Below are 16,292 nucleotides of genomic sequence, written 5' to 3' on the forward strand. Positions count from 1 at the left end.
TCAGAAAAATGTTTTTGCTAGTAACTTCCCTGAACATAATCTCGTTTCACTTGGAAATCTTAGGGTGACTTTGTGCATCCGTGTTTGCATAGCAGATTGCTATCATTAGCTCGCCCTCTCTACCCTCGCTCTCAATACAGCCACAACCAAAACACCTGTATGAAGAAGAGTTACGTGTAAGGCAGACTAGCTGCCAGTAAAATGATAACTAGAAAAGATTACACAACATCAGCTTCAGTTTCTCTCCATGGTTGTCTAATTACTGCTTATATTCCTGATTGAGACGAAGAATTATGTTGTCTACTTTGTGTTGAGAATGGAGGCTAATAAATATGCTTGTTTGTGTTACTGAATCTTATACTAGTAAATTTTTTTATTTTTGTAAACACCCATTTTACTGTTGAGTCCAAAAACCATAGAAAGTAGATTTGCAATTTTGGAAGACTGAGTTCTTGGGAAGGCAATTTTCCATTTTTTTTTTTTTTACTTCTCAGAGAGGAGCAGGTGCTGTATGTACCTGAGTAATGAACATGAAGGTGGCTTATTTTATACCTTCATAAGATGGTTGTTTCTCCTTTGCTGGAATCTGTTCGCAGGGTAACGTCACTGTGGTTTTGTGTTTTCAAGTTTGATTTTTGTTGCAACTATTTCTTTTTTTTTTTCAAGTGGATGTTAGGACTCCAAGAGCCATGCTTTGAGGCACAAGCCTATTTTAGGTGTGTCTAAATGCTGTGTCTAAGCGATCTACGTTTTATACACATAACTGACATCAACATGACTGAGAAAATGACTTGTGTTTATATCTAGCATCCTAACTGTTCAACTCTCGACTAGCTCTTCGGGCTTGGAAGAGCTACCATTTTCTTTCTCCTACCAATTTAATCCTTTCTATCAGTTTAGTTCAGTTTAATTTGAGGGTGGGGAAGAAGGACTGAACTTTCACTGAGGGTAAAGAAGGCAGAAGTGTCTTTGAAAGCTATTTTAAGAATCGGGCAATGATATAGTATTAAAAATGTGTTTGAAAAGTGCTTGAAGTGTGTTGGGAGTCATTCCTCAGAGTTCAATGGTTCTGCAGGAAGAAAAATTTTTCAAAAATAATTTTAAGAAAGCATTTTTTAGCTGAAATGAATAATGAAGAAGAAACTAGATGAAAATGCCTAAATTGTCACCTATTGATATCTTCTGTTAAATTGTTATTGTTTTAATTATGTTGACTTTTTAATTGCCAGAAGATTAAAACAACACCATACAATGCAGCTTACAAATGAACTTGTGCCTGCTTATGTGTTTGTACTTAAGACTATACTGTCTGTGGTGTTATGTGATTGCAGCATCTTACCATGTAGAAATGAAATAGGGCATTTAAAGCAAACAAACAAAACTCCAGTATGGACTACAATAAACACAGACTGAGCTGACATTGATGTCCCTTCATATAACCAGAATGAAATTTATTACAATACTTAAAAATCTAGTGGTTCTCAGAAAACTGTCATTAGTGGGTAGAATCACTGAAATGCTCCTTACTGTCCTTAGTAGTGTCCTTTTGCTATGGACATCAATAGGAATTATGTTTTTACTATTTTATGTTTCCCTTCCACGTATCATGACTTGGCTGACTGCTTTCTCCACTTTCTCTCTCTCTTTCTGGATTTTTGTTGTTGTTGTGGTGGTTTTTTGTGTTTTTGTTTTTTTGTTTTTTTTTTTCAATTAACATCACAGGCCCTGAGTTGGGTGGTGAGTTCCCTGTGCAGGATATGAAAACTGGTGAAGGAGGTCTTCTTCAGGTCACATTGGAAGGAATTAACCTGAAATTTATGCACAGTCAGGTATGAGGGAAATCTGTGAGAAAACTGAGCATGAAGCTTTTTGCCACTTGCCTGTATAGGTGTTTCCTTTTCCCAGAGTATCAAAAAGGACAAGGGATAGCTTGATGGGGATAAAAGAGCACATGTATATTTACACTCAAACACACAAACATATATAAATATATATATATGTAAAAACACACTGAAATTAAATATCCTCAGAAAAACTATAATCAGTTAAAGAAAGATGTTGCTGCATCTTTCAGCTTCTTGGTTTTGGTGATCTGAATTATCTAAGCACAAAACAAATGTTAGCCTGTGTTAAGGGATAGAAAAAGTGATCAATAGTAATCTAAATTACCATAATGCATCACACAGCAAATGTATCCTGATTGCATAAGCAGTCAACCTTAAAGATACAGTGTTTGAATAATGGCAGCACAGAGGGTAACTTTCTGCATCATATATAGTCTGTTTTATTTTAAAATTTTAGAAATAATCTGTAGAATTTAGTATGAAAATAAGATGGGAAACTGATTCTTGATGTAATTCATAAAATAAGAAAAAAATATTGATTCATTTTTTCTTCCAAACAGCAGATATTGTGGGCATAGAGGAAACACAACTAGAGTTGTCATTTCTTCCTTTCTCTGGTTGTTGTTTCTGTTGCTTCCTTTGATCCTTGTTTTTTATTTTGCTTTATGTTTTTTTTGTTTTGCTTATGATATTAAATGCATGCAACGCTAGACAGCAGAGTCAATTTTTAGGAGAGAGACTGTGTGTGTGCATGAGAGAGAGAGAAAAAGCAAAGCTTCTGTCAGTTCTCTGTGGAGTGTTTTTTCCTTTCCTCCTGACTAGACTTTTCTTCCCACACAAGCTTTGATCTTCTTTGAGGATACATCAGTGTAGACCCCACTGGAAGTGCACATGCATCTCAAACACACATGCTCAGAATCTTACAACTTCTCTCAAGGTCACAGCAGCACTCTGTGCCTCTTGGAGTTCATATGTGCCAGTATAAGGAGTGGAAAGTTGTGAACCTCCCTCAGTTTTCCTGCTGTCACTTACCAGGGTAGAACCTAGACTATGCCTGCCCTGCTTTAGTATTTCAAACCTCTGTGATGGAACAATCTGCCTAACTAAGTTAAAGATTTTAACTTTTCTTTGGATATGCTGAAATACGAAGAACTGCAAGAGGAAGTCATCAGTAGTACAGAATGAATTTTCATAGTTATTGGAAATGGCAGATCTAAAGCCTTTGAAAATTAAACCCTGGTCTCAAAGCAACAGCTTATATCCTTATAGATGGACATAATAGAAATTACTTTGTCCTAAGGTAAGGACACACCATAGGAATGTTCTGTTTGCCTCTCCTTTTTCTACTTCTACCAGAAGTCAAGAAAGTTGTTGAGCTCAAACTGCTCATCTCTTAAACAGTCAATGGAAATGACTCTATTGCAGAGTTGAAAAGCCAGGCACATATATGGTTGCAGTGAGAAAAGATATATAAGAAAGTAGCCATATCATCAGCATGGTTTCTTAAGTGTAGCAGGCATCTTCCCAAGACAGAGACACTCAGTGTTAAGGGCATAGTGAGCACACATGTATCTGTCCAAAAGAAAAACTCCAAATCCTGGAACATTGCCTTATCCTTGAATTCAAAGCCTTTTTTTTTCCCCTGAAAGACTGGAGAGACATTCCGAAAGAAACATTAGGGAAACCTAGTACGGATTGTTATTATGTGACTGTCAGGAGAATTTTGTACAACAGATACTGAGACCCGTGCTATTAGTACCAGCATTCCTAGAATAGCAGCTTTATCATATCCTTCCTTAGAGAGAATGGTGTTCTAATTTGCTGTCTGTGATGAAAATTCCTACCTCTTTTCTGGAAGACAGTCTGTGTAGGTCAGACCCAGGAAGTATGCCAGCTGTCTGCTTCACCTGGAGGATTATTCCTTCTCTTCATGACCTTTCCAATGACGCTGTAGCCAGATGAGTTACCATTACTTTTAATGGATATTGAAACAAGTAGTTTTTGAAAATACGCTGCATTTACTCAATATGTTTAATTCTTAGTTTGTTAGATTATGTTGCCAGCTGACTGTGACATTCAGTTCCATTTAATGTACCTAATATATGTCTTTGTTTTCTTTGTCAAAACAAAGTGTCTAGATATCAAAAGTCTCTCATTTAAGGGTTTCTATAGAATGGACGTCTGCAACTCTACTAGTTGCACCGTGCAAAAAAAAAATCCCCTCCAGTTTCACAGTCTGTGGAGCAAAAGGACATTGACATTCTTATTCTGACACTCATCAACCAGTCTGCTTTCTTAATAAAAAGTGTGCTATTCTAGATTAATTGTTCTTTCCAATTTTCATATACATTGCATGAATTGCTCCCTAAGGGAGTTGGTTTCAGAATATGTATATAAGCATCATTAAAACCAGGATCCTTCAGCTATTTCTCTTTGTTGAAAATGGGTTTTTCTGTTTCTGTTGAGTTTGTATGGGGATACTGACCAGAAAAGGCCTACAGGACTTCCTCAGGCACAGCTTTCTCTTCATCTTACTTTCCTTACTCCATATGCAGGCCCTGTTCTTGGCTATCTTCCCAAGTGTTCTTTTCAGTATTGTAGATTACTAAAATAAGGGGTTTCTATTGCTCTGCTTGATGGGACATCATAGAAATAATTCATTTAGAACAGAGGAAGAGGGATTTCCACTTTTGAAAAAAAAGTATTAATGGAGTCTGTCTGAGAAGACTGAACATACTGCTTCAGTGCCAGAATGGAGCTTGCTGTTATGAAGCTGTTTTTGATGGCTTTTGTTTTGCACTGTGTATATTTTCTTACCATCTTGTGAATTCCTTAGGAAATGTCTTAGATGCAGGGTGGGCGACCTGTTATTGACACATGATACCTGTCTTCAGTGCTCACAAATTGTGTCGCCATGCTGCAGCACGTGTAAGTTTAAGAAGAAAAAATGTTCAAGTCTATTTGTGCCTAGCAGGTCAGAGGAAGTTCTTTAGAATAGGAAGGTGTCAAGTGTACCTGTGGCATTGGCAGATTATTCTGAGTTTACACCTGCAAATTGTACTATTGGGACTCAGTACCCTGTCCCCGTTATGAACTCATCTGTGTCAAAAATAGATGGAAGCTTAATAAGATGCATCAGGCACATGCCCATCTACAGTAGGATCCACACTGAATGCTCTGTCTTGAAGAACCACAGTTTCCCTAGGGTAAGTAACTGTTATTTCTGTGTTTTCTGACTGAGTGAGAGGAGAGCATCTGTGTGCCTTAAATAATATAGCAAGAAATTGCCCATCAACTTATATCTTCTAAAAATGGATTGTAATTGTGACAAACTTGATAAATTCTCATCTTACTCATAACTCTTGTGGAAATGCAGCACTGATTAATGCAGCACATTAACTCAGATCGTGACCACCTGGGGCAGTCAAGTCTTTTAGGCAGTTTTGCTGTTACCAAATAAAATAACCAGTGTTTTGCCTGAGTCTTTCTATTGAGTTTCTGAATTTTTGAACTTTAGACTACTAGCAAAAACCTTTCACAGAAAAGATTACAGAAAAAGGAAACTAAGTGCAATAAAGAAAGTGTTCTGTTATTGACTTGTTCATTTTGTAAGTATACCTCAATAAATAAAATGGTTTTGACCAACTAAACTGATACAGAACATGGATGAAAACAGGCAAACAAAAAAAAAGATGGAATTAAGTATCCTTTACTTTGACTACTTGAATGTAAGCAGAAAGCAAGCTTTAGACTTTTGATTAAGTGGAAGTTTCAGGGGTTTATATTGCACAAAAAATATCTGGGTCTGTTGGTTAGTTCTCTGCCAATAAAAATAACAATAAACCACTTTGACTTGAAAGTCAACCTGTCTTCTCTCAGATATACAGTGCATTTACTGATCTCTCTTGATACAGATAAGTCTGTTTCTTAAAAAAAAAGCCCACAATTTCTAGTGTTGACTGCCTTTCTTGGGTAGCATATTATGTATGATTACATCGGTTTGCTAATACAGGATTCAAGAGGGTTGCAAAGTTTTCCTTTCCCTTCTTTCCAAGACAATGAAGTTTCTCCAGTACCATTTTTAAAAAAAGGTCCTGAGATCATGGTGTCATAAGCGTATAAGCACTGAAAGTATCAAACCAGACTTCCGTAATATAGTTTGGCAAAGATCTCTGTAAGGTGTTTGACATAGACACTCTGAATATTAGGGCAATGTTACTCTTAGTGTTTCTCTTGAAACACTTTCTGCCTTGAAAAGCAAGTCTACTAGAAACTGGAATATGGATTTGATTCCTTATAGGACTTGCTACAGCTTCTTGTGTCTGTGTAGTGACTTTGACCCTTTTGGAGATGTGCACGTAAGAAGGGATTATTTTGTATCTTGACATAGATTGGATATTGAACAAACTCATTATGCAAAGAGAACTTGTTTATTCATGCAGTCTTGGCATCTAGATTCCGGACTGAAAAACCTAGCCATGTAGTTCAATTGCTTTTGTCTTTTGGGGTTCAAGTGACTGGTCAGCTGGCAAAACCCATATGTGAAGTGAGCAAACCATAGAGAAGGATCCAAACTTTCCCATCCTGCTTAAAGCAGAAAGCTAGTACTGACTGTTAAAGGAGGAGGTTCCAAGAGTAATTATGAAGATTATATATCATAAACTTCAGTAAAATCTTAATGACAGAACTGTCAGGGAGAGGAAAGATTAGTGGTTCCTCATTAGATTCAGTTCAGCTACTGGATAGGTTAGGAGGATCAGTGTCACGGTGGGAAGTATAGTGCCCTTTACCTGCCCTCTGTGCTGGAGGAGGATGCATGGAGGGGCAGAAACCAACTGGGATGGATAAGAGGCTACAAATAGCGCCAAATTTGGGAGTCAGCATTTTTCTCGTCCCCCTCTTTGCTGTATTTCAGGTGTGTTGGTATTCTTTTTGCAATAACTCATTTGAGTGCCTGAAGGGGTAGCAATGTTGGATATGTCAGAGTTACTAACTCCTTCGTTTCTCTTCCATGCTTTCTCCTCCTGCAAGGAGCGGAAGGTACTTCATCTTCTGCTGTCTTCGCTTCTTAGCACTTCTAAGTTTTTTTGTTGATTTCTAGCATTGTGGCAAGTTTGTCTTCTGAATATTTATTTCATCCTTTATTTATATATTAAACTGTAAATGAACTGGTAGTGTATGCTATAAAACTTCAGGTTGTGTCTGTTGTGATGATGTTTTTGTTTAATTTTGGGTTTTAATTGAATACAAAAAAACAAACCCAACTAATTTTATGTTACTTTCCTCCTGTTTTTGTAGGTTTTCATAGAGCTGAATCACATTAAAAAGTGCAATACTGTGCGAGGAGTCTTTGTCCTGGAGGAATTTGGTAATTACATTATTTTGATATTAGGTCTGTACTCACATGGCAGTAACTCAAATTTCCAGTTTTCTAGATTCAGAGTTGCACTGCAGTTTCAAAGATGGGAGAGAATATAGATTTCATGTGAGAAGTTGCCTGAGAGATGGGTGACTTAACATAAAAATTTACACATTAATTTTCATCATATTAAGATTTGTGACCTAGGTGTTTTTTGTTATTAGACAGAGAAAATGTCCTGAGTCTTCTGAAGCAAACAAAACAACAGTTAAGCTTGGATGTATGTAGGAATTTTCTTTGGTATGTTTCTTTCTCATCTGAGAAATCACATTTTTTAAGCAGGATTTAAAGCTGATCTTTCTCAACACACTATGCTTTCATTACAAAGAACAGCTGTTAATTGCAAAGTTTCATTTTTGCTCTATGTGGAATTTAATTTTTGTTGTACGGAGCAGAAGATGTTTTGTCAGGTTGCACTTAATTTATCCTGTGATCTTTGTTTTGGAGCCTGACTGGTAAAGAGTGGAAAAGTAAAGGTTGAGGAGAACAGAGAATTTGTCTTGTTTTGGTCAGTTATTGCTATTGCATATAATCTGCCTAACACTGTAGTTTGGGGAAAATTCCAGGTTACTCTTCAGTCTTAGTGCCAGAAACGCTATTCTTAACTAGGGTCTCAAAGAAATGAGTGACTTCAGATGCCACTCTCTGGAAGAATGATCCAAGTACTTCTCTTGAAATAGTCCCCAAACCTGTATTGGTTTATTCTTCCACCCATCTGTGAGACATTTGTGTAGGTCTTAGGAATATCTATGAAACATTTAAAAAGAAGCTAAATTTTATGACTTTCTTTCCATAGTAGATCAGCACCTATACTTTGGCCATAAATCAAAATCTGAATCACTAGCTCCCATTACCAAGACTCTCCTTGTTCTTTGGTAATGTGTGTAGAATGTTCTGGCTGAGGGATTCTCCCTTAAATTAATACAAGATTTCTGAAATTAATGTCTTTTTCCATAATAATGTGTCGTCTCCTTTTGGTGATACAAAGTACTAAGGTATCCAAATGATAAAATCCTTCTGACTGTTGCAGTTTGCTTGTTATTTACTACAAATCTCCAAGAAGTTTGGCTTTGAATTCATGAACAATTTTGTCCCATTTTCTAAAAATGTTGTTCATGGTTCAGATGCTCAGATCAGTATATTTAAACCACAAAAAATTTCTGGTATTTTATATGTTCAGAAGGTGTCCTCAATTTATGGTTACATGTTCCTTTGATATCATGTTTTCACCATGTTGGGCATAAATCATTTTAGTAATACAAATTGTTCAAGTCAGTAAAAGATTATTGATGAGTTTTACAAAGATGATAATTCAGAAGTCATAAAATTAGCTTAAAGAATGGCTTAAGCTTCTGAAATCTTTAACTTTATAGAAATTACTTGAAACAGAAATGAATTTTGGATCACTTTTGAGAGGTTTAATGCAAAACATTTAATAGTTTGTTTATATTGCACAAGAAGAAAAGACAGTATTTGACTTGGTTATTTCTAGTCAACTTATATTGATGGCTCTGTAACACAGCAGTTAGCCCCTAAATAATGTCTGTAGTAAATATAAGAAAAAGTACTTCTTTTTATAATCAAGGGCCTATTGCAAAAGCTAGAATTGTGATATGGAACTTATAAAAGGATAATTTTCAGAGGTAATTAAAAATAAAGTGGGAGTTGGATTCTACAAGCACAAATTGAGAAATTAAACATTTTAAGTTCAAAATATCCTCCTCCCAAAATAGATTCACAGACAAGAACCAATTTAAATGTACCAAATGAGATTTACAATTTGCCAATCCAGCTAATAAAGAGAAAGAAGAAAGAAAGATGTTGAAGGGGAGTTAACCTTTCTTTCTGTGCAGAGATGAGAAACTACCCCAGAGCTGCTTTTAAAATTGTTTTAAAGGTGAGAAGATATGTCAGTCTCTCCAGTTCAAGATAAATTAATATGTTGGTTAATAGTAGACTAACAGCATTCAGCAAAAACTTGCTTGGACTTCTTAAGAATGAAGTTATTTAGCTGTGTTAAACATGATGAACCTTGCCATCAAATTCATTATAGTAGGAGTATATTGAAGTAGTAGATCCTTTTAGAAAGGTAGAGACTGGTAAGCCTGCATACTCTAGTCTGATGGGAAGTCGTTCAATGCAAGATTTATTAGATTTTACGAAGTGCGAGTGCTCCAAGTTAGTGATATTGCATCAGGAAATTAAAGGTCTGTTTGTGTTAATGCTGGGCTTAGAGGCAGCATGAAAGTTGGACTTGTGGTTTCAGAGCAGGATGCAAGCAGACGTTCAGGAATTGTGTCCTACAAATGGAAGTGGAAATTTAAGTGAGGAAATGTAAGGCTTTTCCCACTGAAATTTGAGTTACTGCTGTGTACTTGTGCTTTACTTTCTTGTGGCCCCTTCACCGTCGCTGCTATGAAAACCTTCATTCTCCAGCAGGTAAAGTGATGTCCCCTAAACCCATTTTGTGGTAGCGCCATAGTTTAATTCACAGGACCAAAGGCTGCAGAATGGTGCTTAATAATTTACTCACTTCATCCACTCAGTTCAACAGCATCAGGAATAACTTTTGTGTTAAAAGAAAAGTGCTTCTGCTCATCTCTCAGTTTGAGGCTTGAGTCTTAGGAGGCTTGGGTATTTTCTTTTTTGTATGTTTGGGTTTTTGTTTGTTGGAGGGTTTTTTGCTTTGTTTTTTTGTTTGGTTTTTTTGTTTGTTTTTTTTTTCCTTTTTTCCTTTCTTCTTTTTTATTTGTATTCTACAGTGGTAGTACTTTGACTTCTCTGAGTGTAAATGCAAACCCACTCTTTTTACTCTTCATAACTCAGTCGTCTCAGGAGAATTTCCTGCATTACAAGGACGGTGAAGGAGTACTTTACTTAAAGACAAGGCAACTTTTACTGACTGTGAAGTGGGGAGAGAGTACCTTGCCTAGGTGCTCTCCTGTTCCCTCTCTTCCTATTCTCAATTATGATACAGGACTTTACAGCTTCCCTTCTCTCCTTCCCTTGTGGCACAAGGTCCTTACAGCTTTCCCTTCCTGCTTTTTGAAGAGTTTATGAACAGTTGTATGTTATCCAGTGGGCAGTGAGACTTACACAGCTGTAAAAGTCCTACCTTATTTGGCTGTGCACCAGCCTCACTCCCACCTTTATCCCCTGGTGACATGGAGTTAATTTGGAACATCTGGTGCAAACGGGTAAGGTAGCTTGGATGTGCACCTCCTTATCTCCCCAACTCTAGTCTCTGGTATTGCTGGGGCAGTGCAGCCTGGGTGTGCACTTCCCTTGTTTCTGAGTCCTTAATGTAACTGCCAACTTCAAGAAAAGTGAGAGTTGAAAAATAAAACAAAAACGTTACTCTTTACCATCATATTCTGTACTTTTCACTAGATTTTTTTTCAAGAATGACAATACCATGGCATACGAGAATTAGTAGGCATTGATTTATATTTAGAGAAGTTTCTCAAACCCAGTCTGCACTGCCTACTTTTGGCCCTTTAGAGTGTGATTCGTCTCCCTCTCCAGCGTTCAGCTGTGTCATATCATAGTTGAAAAGATGACATCTGCATGGAAAGGTTTTGTTGTGGACTTTTCCTAGTTCTTCATACTGAACTCATCTGCCTCCGTTTCTTTTTTTGTCACTAGTACTATGTGTAATAAAACATTTATCCTTCCTCTATGAACCTGGTATGATTTGGTTTCGGATAATTTCTGTACTGCTTCGAAATTCTTTTGTTGTGACACAGAAATTCCATGGCAAATTTCAGCTGTTCTGGAAGGGAAGTATTCAGAGTTGATCTTGGTATTCCACTGATCTTAACATTTTAAATTTGCCAGTTGTATGTTAGTGTGGTCTTTATTCTCTCCTGGTGATTTCCCATGGTACCTGTTCACAACATTTGCAGACCAAGTGTGGGTCAAAGACACAATTCAAATGCAGTGAAATGGGATGGTTACAGCATGCTTTTTTAGCCATTCCACAATGAGAACAAAAGACAAATTTTCTTCAGCTATATTGTGCCTGTTTTCATTTCTGTCAGTTTGAGGCAGTGCAAGGGAGCAAGATGAAATTTTCTGGATAATAGATTTTTTTCATCAGTGCCTTAATCCTCTTTTTATATAGAGACTTCTATAAGTCAACAAGCTCGGTATTTTAAGAATATGTGTCACTGAACTCAGTATTTTATTTGAGACAACTTTTTCAAAAACTGTGAACGTTTTCAGTCAGTATGTCAAGTAAATACCATCACACACATCCTATGCAGGAGAAAGAATATCTTGAGAAACTTAAAATTAAGCTGGGAAACAGTCTTCCAGTTTAGAAAATTTTCTCCCTCAACTTCTTTTTTTTTTCTGGATTTCACTAACTTACTTTATAGTCTCAAACAGTTCTTTTGAGATCTATTATTCAGCAGAGAAGGATTCAAACATCTCAATGGGAAAATCTTTGGGAATCACATACTGATAAATTCTCATGGAATTGTTGGTTCATGTTTTATTGTAGTAGACATAAGGCGTATTTTGTTATTAGACATATTTTTTCACTATTTTTGCTGTCTAGCAGGAATAAGTAATATGAGAAAAGCCAGAATCTCTAAGAACCATCAAATATCTACTGTGCCAAACAGAGGCAGTGAAAATTTTTGCCAACCTGAGTAATGTATTATCATTATCAGTATCTTCCAAGGACATATATAATGTAAATGAAAAGAAGGAAAAGTATCTAGAAGTGAAGGATAGTGATGTGGCCTGTATCTGCACCTGCTGTCTGTCTGCATCCCTTCCCTTTCCTATGGGAACGTTGTGCTATTTCTTTCCCATTTGCCTCTCGTTTTTTGAACTTTTTGTTTTGTCTCTTGCCCGTCCGGTTTTAGTTCCTGAAACTAAAGAAGTGGTGAGCCACAAGTACAAGACGCCAATGGTGAGTCACCTGTGATGCCTTCTGGTAGTTCTCTAGAGGATCTATCCTTACATTTTCATGTGGCGAAAAGAATTACATTGGGATTGCAGGATTTGCAGTGAAACCCCAGCTGCTTTTTATGCTCGTTTTCCTCCAGGAAAGACAACAAAACTCGGTGATTGTTGTATCCATAAAATTAGGGGAACTCAACAACTAATACAGAAAGCACTGTCTCTTTTTAAAGATAGATGAAGATGTAAGGTAGCTGGTTTAGCACAATAAGAACTAGTGAAACTGTTAGTTTTAAGACAGTGCAGAACAGAATCCTTAATCCATAGAAACAATGTATAGGGAGACTAGTTCATAGGCATAAAATGTTTATTAACTGCTTATGAAAAATTCCCATTTCCTCATGAAAGTGAGCAGGGAGATGCAAGAGAACACTACAAGTATTGATTCCTGCTGTATAGATGAATTATTGCTGTGATTTAGTGTTCAGTTTTTATAACATTTTGTGAACACCATCAGTGTATAATGATATTTAGTACTTTTACACATGATCAGACTTATATGCACTTATAAGGAAGAAATAGAAGACGATTATTGTCAGAACTGAAATTTCTTCAGTTATTTTGTGTCTGAAGTGCAGTGTGCACATTTGTTGGTTTCATGGAAACTCATAGTCCTTCAAGGGGAGAGAGAGAAAAATTAACTGAAGGAGCTAGAAATGTTTTAGAACAAAATGCTTAGAATATATGTAGTTTAAGAAGCAGATAGCTGTATCTCTTAATAAGAAAAGCCAGTTCAATGAAAAAAATTGTATTCAACGTGTTTAAGGTGGTACTATAATACAACAAAATGTTGTTATGATTATTAGATTTACAAAGATTTTTAAATGTCAGATTACAGGATAAGAATTTTTAACATCACCAGAATAGCCAGTATTAGAACTAGGATATAAATTAAGTCTGTCTTACCTTCACTGAATTGTGCTACCAATTACATGCTAAAAGAGGATTTTCAGTTAAATAATAGCACATAATGAGTTAAAAGTAATAATTGTAAAACTTGGTAATGCTGTGTGAAACCCTCTCCTTTAAGATAGTGACGAAATTGCCTGGTATTCTTCATAGGAAATCTGCAATATTGGGTTGTAGGGTTTTTGTAATTAAAAAAAACAAAAATCTCATATTATTCACTAGTGTTTGATTAAAAATTACAAGGATTACCGGTCCTAGCATAACAAGGTAGTTATGAATAAGGAAGAATCCCACCATCTTGTTAGTCAAGGTTCAGTACTGGATGTTTAGTTTTTTTAGTTAGCTCTTCCAACCCCTCCCAGAAAATTTCTTGTAACTTCATACAACAGACCGAAAGTAATTATGTAGAATGTTTTTTCTAAAGCCAGCTGTCCAACTTTCCAGCTTGGCATACTGTTTTTAAAAATTATTAAATCATACTATTAAGCAACTAATGTTTTTATCCTAAAGGAAGTTTTTAGTTTGTTATACATATTTTCTACTCTATCCATCTCAGTTAGAAGGTATGGGACACATTTTCCTGATTTTTGTTTCTAGCCAGAGTAGTTGTCTTATGAAGAAAGACATATAGCAAAATACAAAACGTGCAATGGATTTTGCAAAACACCTAATAATCTGAATTTCATTATCTCTTCTTCTGAATTCTTGTAGGCTCATGAGATCTGCTACTCCGTGCTGTGTCTCTTCTCTTATGTGGCTGCAATTCGTGGGAAAGAGGCAGAAAATAAAAGCAAACCACCTCGACCAGTTTCCAGTTGATCATGATATTTAGAAATACCTACCCTTTGGCACACTGACATGCAGTACTCCCAGTTTTGCTGCAGTTACTGGAGCTCACTTTCTGTCTTTTATGAGAACGTGATTATCTATGACCCTGCAAGTCTTTCCCCATAGAAAAACCTGAGACTTCACTGTGCAGTCTCCTTCTGAATTCATCCGTAATGGAGTTTTTAAATGAGCTTTTAATCAGACAGTTTTGAGCATCTGCATCCAGCTGTGAGTTACTCTGGACATTCCTTTGGAGTTCCTTTTTTCTTAAGATGACTAACAGCCTGAGTTCAGTTGTTTTTTTGTTCTAGTGGTACTTGTTACAATTTAATCACTTTACAACTGCAGGCTTCTGCTTTCCGATTCTCTGGTATGTGCACAGTGGAAGCAGTCTAGTCCTGTATGTTGTTTAAATGTAGTGTTTTATTGTTTTCCTTCTGTGTTGTTCATTTTTAACTACTAACACAGAGTTCTTGTCACATAGTTCTTCAGACTCTTTTGGTAGAGATAAACAATTTAGCTGTCATAGTCTTAAAATACCATGTGACAATTGAAGTTCGGCTATTAAATTGGTCCATCTGTGGAGATGACTGCTTCTCAAGAGGGAAAAGAAGCGGAGAGAGAAACTTTGAAGGTAATATATTGTGAAAAACCTCGACACTTCATGGATTGTGTGAATTTTCAAATGGGATTTTAGGTAACTTTATAGTTATCCCAGCAGTAGACTTAACAGATGCATATAAGCACTGCCTAAAGCAGTTAATCACAGGGATTAGAAAATGAATAAGGGAGTGTAAAACTTGGAAACATTATTGGCAGAAGTACACTATAGAAATCTGCAGAACATGTTCAGAAGCCCAGGGGATTATGCTGTCTTCAATTTTTTTAAACTATTAGTTGGTTGTTTTGTTTTTTTTTTTTTGATCTGTACTTGTGTTTCAAGGGATCTTGAAAATACTGTGTTTGTGTATAATGAAATTCACATAGTTAAAACTGTCCATACATTCCTTATTTTAAATAGGCCAAATATGAATGGTTTTTTGCATTCTGTTTTTGTTCTTGAACTGTACTGCACTTGTCTGGAAAGCTCTTAGGGTGCTGGAAGATGAGACTGTCTAGAGAAAATAATGTTACATGTAAAATACCAGGAAAAATTGCTCTGATGCAAACTGATGTATTGTATGTTTTGACATAGAATTCTGACTAAATGCACCCAGAAATAACCCTGTTTTGGCTTGGTCAGGGTATCTGCCATTTTAAATGGAATATACCAATATGGGTGAGGAAATGATGTAAATATTATAGTATCACATCTATTTATAGAAACTGTACAGCTCTCTGAATGTGAAAATAAAATGTCATTCAACCAGCAACTAGTTTTCATCCTTGTGTGCTTTTCTATCAGTGTAACTTATTCTGGAATGAATATAATTCTATACAAAATATACCCTACACATACATGAAATAATGAGGAAGAGAAGACTATAAATGAAAAATCTAAATTTCTTTCCACAGAAGCAGTTTAAAGTAATTTTGGGTTTTTTTTTCTTCTGTCACAACATTTATGTGATTTGTCTTTTAAAAAAAAAGTGTCTGAAAAAATGTGAATAGGGAAAACAGACGCATCTGAATTATGGAAATTTTTATTGCATGCTTGGAAATAGAAATGACATGTAAAGGATTTTTCATCCTTAAAGGCTTAAAGGCAAAACTGAAATCGGTAAATCATGAAATTAGCCTGTTTTGAAATTATTTTCTTTCTTTTGTCCTCTGACACTGTAGATTTTCTTATAGCAATATCTGAATTTTTAGCAATTGTAGTGTTCTTGATACTACTACAAGTACGGTTAAGACTGAAAGCACTTTGGTCTGCAATAGGTGTTCCATTTACTGCAGTACTGGGTCCCACTCAGGTAGTCAATTTAAATTTTTAAATTGTAATTATGTTATCAGCCTATTAACATGATCAAACCATTAACTTCAAATTATAAGGGGAAGGTTATTAAATGCATAGCATCACTTACTATATACAGCTCCTTTTCTTCCCTTGTAGAAGCTATTTTTGCTAATGTATTTTTCTGTGACTTACATAAATTACATAAACTGCTATATGCTCTAGGCTGCTGAAAAACTTCAGAGCAGAATAACACTTAGAAGGGACCTTTAATAAAAATGGCCCTCTGTCCCTTTTGACAGAATTTTCTTAAAGAACAGGTGTGGCTAAATATATTGTTTGCTGTTCTGTGGCAGGGATGAATCAGGAACAACCTCAGCAAGTGGGCTGACACTGTGCCTCTGCTCTGTAGGTGAGAGCAACTGTC

At 36.1% G+C, this 16,292-nt stretch overlaps 1 protein-coding gene across 36 annotated transcripts in view; it reads left to right on the forward strand.

The window, feature by feature from the left end:
* Positions 1-15,344, forward strand: part of MADD (MAP kinase activating death domain) — a 72,554-nt gene extending 57,210 nt beyond the window's left edge. For 21 of the 36 annotated variants that reach the window (XM_017810620.1, XM_017810702.1, XM_017810647.1 and 18 more), the window contains 5 exons: positions 1,723-1,829; positions 6,876-6,884; positions 7,143-7,212; positions 12,138-12,184; positions 13,855-15,344. In XM_017810620.1, the coding sequence (XP_017666109.1) occupies positions 1,723-1,829; positions 6,876-6,884; positions 7,143-7,212; positions 12,138-12,184; positions 13,855-13,962 (341 nt within the window). In that variant the 3' untranslated portion in view covers positions 13,963-15,344. The remainder of the gene's footprint in view (positions 1-1,722; positions 1,830-6,875; positions 6,885-7,142; positions 7,213-12,137; positions 12,185-13,854) is intronic. The other 15 variants (XM_017810653.1, XM_017810713.1, XM_017810830.1 and 12 more) reach the window with 3 other exon arrangements.
* Positions 15,345-16,292: the final 948 nt, after the last annotated feature.

This window comes from Lepidothrix coronata, unplaced genomic scaffold (assembly GCF_001604755.1).
Source record: "Lepidothrix coronata isolate B3197 unplaced genomic scaffold, Lepidothrix_coronata-1.0 Scaffold1, whole genome shotgun sequence".
In the NCBI taxonomy this organism is placed as follows: Eukaryota; Metazoa; Chordata; class Aves; order Passeriformes; family Pipridae; genus Lepidothrix; species Lepidothrix coronata.